This window comes from Terrapene carolina, unplaced genomic scaffold (assembly GCF_002925995.2).
Source record: "Terrapene carolina triunguis isolate 2854851 unplaced genomic scaffold, T_m_triunguis-2.0 Scaffold198, whole genome shotgun sequence".
Lineage (NCBI taxonomy): Eukaryota > Metazoa > Chordata > Testudines > Emydidae > Terrapene > Terrapene triunguis.
In genome coordinates this window covers 4,599,350-4,607,104 of record NW_020664549.1, presented here as the reverse complement: position 1 = coordinate 4,607,104, position 7,755 = coordinate 4,599,350, and the positions used below count along the sequence as shown (strand labels likewise).

Here is a 7,755-nt window from a genome sequence, read left to right as displayed (position 1 = left end):
ACATACACAACGCATTCACACCACATACACAAACAGAACACACACATTCTCTCTCTCTCTCTCTCTCTCACACACACACACTGACTCACAGAGGGATTCCCTCATTGCATCAAGCAGAGATGTGGAGTCTCACATACTGCGTGTATGTGTGAATTTGACAGGTTGGATCCGCCCTCTGCAGACAGTTACACAAACACCACTAAAGGGATCCTCAGTAATTCTTCCAGACTACAGGCTCCACACACACGCCCCTTTCTCTGCTACTTCAGCGTAACTCAGATGACAATTTCTTCATTGTGTAGAAGCAGGAACAGAGCCAGAGGCTGGCCTCAGAAATCCATCTGTTTGCTTGTTGTATTTTCCTGGTGACGGGGGAAAATCAACTGGGAGAAGGTGAGTGAAGGCTGCTGTTCCTATAGATTTAGCCTTGTCAGTATCAGCAGCTGTGTTCCAAATTAGAATGTTATGACAGTGAAGTGTCTGTTTCACCCCTTAGTTACTTCAGCAATCTGTAACAAACTAGCCTAGCATTTCCAGTGTTTGTTTGTTTGTTTTTGCAAACCCTGGCAGTAACAATTTGCTCTGCTGAGTAGAAACTGAAATGCAGCCTGTGCCATTATATCATTTTAAATTAGGATCGACTCTTCTTATTTTGCTCAGCGCAAGGCTGGTTTTCTGGCCCATAGACGCTTCAATAGTGCCATAAACTGTCTGGTAAAGGACTTGTTTATTTGCTATGACGCCTGTGTGTATTTGATCTTTACTGATGCATACCTTTGCTTGTGTTCTGCTGGCTCCGGGTTTCTAAAGATGACCTTTTCTTGCATAATATTAATCATTAGTATGGGCTGTCAGCGTTAGTTCTGGATCAAAATCCAAAACACAGAAGACTATTCAGGTCAGTTCTTTTCTCCTGATCTATGTCCCCCGACAAGTGCAAAGTAACAGAATAGATGGATTCCCAGGGACAGTGGTGCTGCAACTACGGGTGCAAGGGGTGCTGCTGCACCCCCTGTCTTGAAGTAGTAATAACAAACACCAAATACATGGTTTCCATCACCAGCACCCCCACTATAGAAATTGTTCCAGCACCCCTGCCCAGGGACTTTTTTTTCTGAAAGACGTATTCTGAACCTCTCCCCTTACATTGCCAAAGACAACCACCTTTTAGAAGTCTTTTGCTCAGACTCCCACAGTGATGCCGAGCATGATCAGTATGATCTTTTACTGCCAGGAAGAACAGCCCACGTGTTCCTGCAGATTAATGAGATTGGGTTTAAAGTTATGAATGGATCCAAAAAGAAAGGGTTGGTCCACTGAGAGGCTAGACAGGCACATCTCAATCTGCCCCTGAGGGTGAGAAGCATGTTGAGGACTGGGGGACACTCAGCCCTGATACGACTTGCCCATAGTCATGTAAAGACTGTGCGACTGTCTTTAAAAAGGGAGGGGGTATGTAATGGCGAGGACAGGGGATTGAGACTCGGCATTCCTTGGTTCTGTGCCTGGATCTGGAAGGGAATCACTGTATGACCTAGACAAGTCAATAAACCCCTCTGTGCCTTAGTTTACCCCTTTATGAAATGCGGGAGAATAATCCCTTTCTGCCTTCCAGGAGTGCAGGGAGGATTAAATAATGTTAGTAAGGCACTTTGAAATATTGTGATGAAAAAATGCTCACTACAGATGTTTATTTAAAATATAAATATATGGTGAGAGATAAGCTGAAGAGAGAAGAAAATTAGGGTCCCACGACAAACTGCCTGTTTTTCCCTACTGAGAGGAGCATGCAGCAGAGAGATAATAGCTGCATTGAGAGGTCTAGCAGCATACATGTAGGAGAGGTTGCGCGCTCTGTGAGCTGTGGCATTTGGACAAGCACTGAGAAAAGTGACTTCAGTCCTGTCTTCTAAGGATGGTTTCAATGCAGCCACGTTAGGTAAATAATGAAATTGCAGCAGCCAGTGCAATGACAGGGAGTGGGGATGGGGGGTAGCCACTTTGCCAAAAAGACCTCCAGGCAATTAGAGTAAGGCAAAGACCTGGAAGGTCTTGGTCAATATGGAAATAACCAATGTCCTTTGTAAATGATGCTCACTTATTGCTTTTTAGTCACAAAACGCCAGGACCAGCCACCCCAAGTCCAGTTCAATCCAGTAAGGAGGGATGTGGGCTCATGCTTTTGGGTTCTCTGCCTTGCCTCATATCGGGGGAATTCTCGGCTGGCTCTTGACACGGAAGGAAGTGCCTACTTGGTTCGAAAGCCTGAAGAAACCCTCTTGGCGTCCACCCAACAAAATGTTCCCCGTAGTGTGGACTACCCTGTACACAGGCATGGGGTAAGGTTCCGTGTACTACCCCTTCTCTGTTTCTGTAGGTCTTTATCTCTAGGGGAGACTTCACTCTCCTCCACGGCTCAGTTTGGAGCTTTCCTTCTCAAGGACCAAGTGGGCAGGAAAGGGACGTTTATTTTCAGAAGATGAACCTAACACCCCACTGGGTACTGAGCTGAGTTCATCAGCTCCACCTGGAACTTTTTTTTTTTGCCGGGGACTTTGTCTACACTGGGTTTATTTTGCACTGAGGCTCACGATGACAACTGTAGAACTTTGAGAACCCAGCTAAGATCAGGGGCCCATTGTGCTAGGCGCTGTATCCATAGCCAGAGACATTCCCTGCCAGATGAACTTACTGCCTAAATAGACAAGAGAGATCATGAGTTTGATGTGATGGCAGGCCACAGATGTAGGTGTACCAATGCTGCGCTGGTGCAAACCCACTACCGCAAGTCACTTTTGCACCAGTGCGGTATGTCTAGACTAGGAACTGCACCAGTGTAGCTACACTGGTGCAAACCCCACCCTCAAAACCCAGTGTAGACAAGCCATAAGAGCTGCCTTTGGCTAGGGTGGGATCTGCCCTTGGAGCTGTGTTCCAATAGTAAGAATTATATGGAGCAAAAACCGGTGCCTCCTGGTAGAATAGTGCCTGATCCCACAGCATCTTGGAGAGAAGCCAGGTGGGACAGCAAAATGTTAATTGTGATTTTCCTCTTCACAGCTACGCTTCATATTTGGTGTGGAATGACTTAGGTGGCTTCAACAGCAAAGCTGTCATCCCGCTGGGCCTCTATGGGGCTCAGCTTGCCTTGAACTGGGCTTGGACTCCCCTATTCTTTGGCGCTCATAAGCTAAAACTGGTAACGTGTCTGTGCATATTTGTCTTGTGTCGTCTGTGTCTCTGCGCCACCAGTTTGGCGCCTTTCGGAGGGTCTACAGCGAGCACCAGGTAGTGCTGTACCCTGTGTCAACTGTAAAGGCATCTTAGCAGAGCTCAGTGTCTGCTCACACCACATTTGATTCTAACCAGTGTTATCAGTCCCTCGCATTCCTGACCTGAAAAGCGGGGCGGTTAGGGAGCCAGTCTTCTGGCTGCTGCATCTTTCCGTTAAGAATTTACGTCGAGAGATAAGCCTCCTTGAGTGTCACACCCTGGTCCAACCAGAGGCAGGGCCATGAACTTCAAGGGGGCCACACTATTCGTGGATGGCTTATCAGGCTATAAAATACACTGTCAACAGGAGAGCCCATAACAGTCCTACTCTCGCTGGACTGCCTTCGATAAGAGTTACTCTTACAATGCATAGGGAGAATATGATCCCAGCAGTAGATGCCTCAATCATTTCCCTCTCTCTTCTTCAGGCTCTGGTGGACATCCTGTGCCTATATGGCCTGGTGCTTGGCACCATGTACTCTTGGTACCCCATTAACAAGATGGCAACAATGCTGATGGTGCCTTACCTGGCCTGGCTGACCTTGGCTTCTTCTCTCACCTTCTGCATCTGGAGGGACAATCCTGAGGAGGAAAAAGGAAAGAGTGACTAAGACAAAAAGAGGAGCTGGTGAAATAAGGTCATTCTATGAAATTAACCCATCCTGATGTGATGTGGTGAACCAAGAGCTGATAGCCTGGGGGTGGCTAATTTTATTAAGATGGACATCTGAACATACATATTATTTGCATAGGGCGGATGGGGAAAATTTTGCACAATGCAATGGGATGTCCCTTTAAGGCTACCATATACCTTTAACCTGAGAACCCCTGCCTCTCTCTTTCTCCAACAATGCTGGGGTTTTGGGGTCACAGCTGTATGGTGGCCTTATAGGGACACTAACAGGTTAAATCTCATAGGCCAATTTCTGCTCTGTTATGCCACTATAAATTCAGAGTCACTCCACTGAAGACAATGGAGTTATTCTGGATTTATATCAGTGAAACTGAGATCACAATTTGCTCGCATACATTAAAAAAAATTCTCACCTGTGTGACAAAAAACACCTGAGATGATTAAAACAGGACAATTTTTACAAACCTAATGGCTTTTTGCCATTTCTGCTGTTTAATTTTTGCATAAGACTCAGTTTGGACTTTTTACCATTAGCCATTAACTTCTCACCATCTAGGTTGCTTGCTCATTACTTGCCATTCTCTCTGCCGGCGAAATGAAAATGCTCAGGTTCATTTTCTGCTTTTAGTTTATTGTGCTTCTTGGTTCTCATGCCCCTGTGCAATGCTGCAATGACTGGAGTGCAAATAACTGTACTGAAGGGAAATCTTTATCTGTCCCACCTCCAAAATACCCCTCCCCACAAACCCTCCCCCCCTCTGCATTCACTGAAATAAAACATCCCCCAAAACATGTACTGACACATTTATAATATGCTTTGTAAAACCTTCAAACCAACCCCTCTAAATGTTGTGCCTTAAACTACCAGACAACAGCTGGGATTTTCAAAGGTGCACAAGGGAGTTAGATGCCTAAATTCCATTGAAATTCAGTGGGAATTAGGCACCTGACTTAGGGTGACCAAATGTCTCGATTTTATAGGGACAGTCCTGATTTTTGGGTCTTTTTTCTTATATAGGCTCCTATTACCCCCTCACCCCGTCCCGATTTTTCACACTTGCTGTCTGGTCACCCTAACCTGACTCCTTTAAAATCCCAGGCAGTATCACTTTACCCAATACCACTTTGGCATTTTCCAGGTTAGCGGAAGCGGTGCCTGATTCATGTAACAAACAGGCCCATAAGGACTGCTCATGTGAGAGAGTGCTTGCAGGCCGGGGCCCGTAATGCTGAGGAGGTTGTGCCTCCATAGACTCACCAAGAGGGTCCTGGACAAATCGACTGTCTAAAGTGCTTACCAGACCCCCATTACCATAGCATGTGAGCCCCTCACACTTTTTATGCTCACAAACTCCCTGTGAAGTAGAACAATGCTATTATCCCTATTGTACAGACAAGGAGACTGAGGCACAGAGAGACTTAGGCCAGGTCTACACTAGAAAGTTTTGATGGTAAAGCAATCTGAGTTAGGGGTGTGATCTTTCTTTTTTTAAACAACATTTCTATATTGGCAAAAGCCCTAATGTGGATGTAGTTATCCCAACAAAAAAGCTTTTGCTGATTGAAGTTTTTTGCTTTGGGAATCAAGCTATACCAACAAAAGCACTCCTTTGCAAGTATAAACAGCATCTACATTACAAGAATTTGGCAGGATAGCAATACTAGTGAGTGGTTTCTAGTGCAGACTAGGCCAAAGTGATGTGCCCAAGGTCACAAAAGCAGTCGGTGGCAGAGCAAAGACAATTCTCACCTCCTGGGCCAATGCTCTAACCACTGGACAATCCTTCCTCTCCAGAAGATAAGAAATGCAAAATGTTCAGGCTTCACCCTCCATCTGGCCAGGGCCGGCTCTAGGATTTTGGCCGCCCCAAGCAAAAAAATTATTTTTGGCCACCCCCCCTTTTTTTTCATGCCCCTCCCGTCCCTGGCCCCGCCCCAACTCCGCCCCTTCCGAACCCGTTCCCCAAATCCCCGGCCCCGCCTCCTCCCCCAGGGGTGCTGCATTCCCCCCCCCATTGCTTCCTGCGCTCCCCCCCCACAACCTCCCGCCCTAGCTCACCTCCACTCCGCCTGCTCCCCTGGGCGCGCTACCGCTCCGCTTCTCCCCCCTCCCTCTCAGGCGAAGGAGGGAGGAGAAGCAGAGCGGCAGTGCATTCAGGGGAGCAGGCGGAGCGGAGGTGAGCTGGGGGGGGCGCAGGAAGTAACGGGGAGGTAGAGGAACTGCTCCCCGCTCCAGCTCACCTCCACTCCACCACTGCCGCCTCCTCCGAGCACCCCGCCGCTCGGCTTCTCCTCCCTCCCTCCCAGCCTTGCTGCGCGAAACAGAGAAGCGGTGCGGCGGCAGTGCGCTCAGGGGAGCAGGCGGAGGCGAGCTGGGGCAGTAGGGGCACTTTTTCCCCATGCCCCGGAGTCGGCGCCTATGATGGCCGGCACCAGAATGCCGCCCCTAGAAATGTGCCGCCCCAAGCACCTACTTATTTTGTTGGTGCCTACAGCCGGCCCTGCATCTGGCCCTGATTCAGGACTTCAATGGGACTTCAGCATGTGCTTAAAGCTAAGCAGGTACTTAACAAGTTTCTGAATAAGGATGTTTTCCTGAATGCTGCCACACTGTCTCCTTTCACACATTATGGTGAATTATGGACGTAGCCTATATTTGTTTTAACCCAAGGAAGAGGGGAGGTAAGGGGTTGCTTTGTTTTTTAAAGGGGGCAAAATAGGCAGGGAAGATGACAATGTACTTAATATTCCAGAGCAATGATACACAGTAATCGGTGCATCTCAGAGTGTGTCTACACTGCAATTCGACACCCCAAGCTGGCCTGTGCCAGCTGACTCAGCCTCGCAGAGCTCGGGCTAAGGGGCTGTTTAACTGCGGTGTAGACTTTTGGGCATGGGCTAGAGCCTAGGGTCTAGGACCCAGCGAGGTGCGAAGGGGGAATGAACCACACTGCAATTAAACAGCCCCTTAGCCTAAGCCCTGTGAGCCCAAATCAGCTGGCACGGGCCAGCCGTGGGGGTCCAATTGCAGTGTAGACACACCCGTAGAGCATAGGGTTGCCTATTTTGGTTGGATGTATTCCTGGAGGTTTCATCACATGACATAATCTTTAATTGAAGATTAATCTTTAATTCCTGGAGAACCCAGAACAATCCTGGAGGGTTGGCAACCCTATGAGAGGAAGGTCCATTCCAACCTCCCCCATTCTGATCCTTCCTTCTGCTGTCTAGGCATTAGATATTCCCTTTTTAGAGAGAGGATTTACTATTTTTTTATTAAATGAAAACAATGTATGTATCTCTTTAATGGATCTTTTTACTGGCAGCTACTTGTAGAGGTGAAGGGCGTTATTTTGGGTAGTGTAGTTTGAACTGCAGATGTAGAGACATTGTATTTGCTTTTAATAAAACCAAGATTTTTTGTCTGCAAAAAGAAATCCGTTGTTTGTGGTTCTGGGTTTGCAGAAGGGCTGGGAAAGGTTCCAGGGACCCTGGCTAGAGCCCACGGCTTTTGCATGGAACTCAGATGGAAGGGGAAACGGCATTAGGCACTAGTTCTGTGAAAGGCTCCAAGGAACCCACTGAACCTCATGGAAAAAAGCTCCTCAATGCACAGGTTAGAGCAGTGGATGGACTCGATACAGTTCTCGATTTTCAAGCCAGAAGGGCCTATTCGGATCATCTAGTCCAGTGGTTCTCAACCAGGGGTACGCAGAAGTCTTCCAGGGGGTACATCAACTCATCTAGATATTTGCAGGGCCGGCTCCAGGCACCAGCTTGGCAAGTAGGTGCTTGGGGCGGCCAATCCGGAGAGGGGCGGCAGGTCCAGCTATTCGGCGGCAATTCGG

At 47.9% G+C, this 7,755-nt stretch overlaps 1 protein-coding gene across 1 annotated transcript; it reads left to right on the top strand.

The window, feature by feature from the left end:
- Positions 1-210: 210 nt before the first annotated feature.
- On the top strand, positions 211-4,248 carry LOC112106122 (translocator protein). Its single transcript, XM_024199195.2, has 4 exons — positions 211-393; positions 2,113-2,339; positions 3,061-3,199; positions 3,702-4,248. The coding sequence occupies exons 2-4, from the start codon at positions 2,167-2,169 to the stop codon at positions 3,882-3,884; spliced, it is 495 nt and encodes a 164-aa protein (XP_024054963.1). The 5' UTR covers positions 211-393; positions 2,113-2,166; the 3' UTR covers positions 3,885-4,248.
- Positions 4,249-7,755: the final 3,507 nt, after the last annotated feature.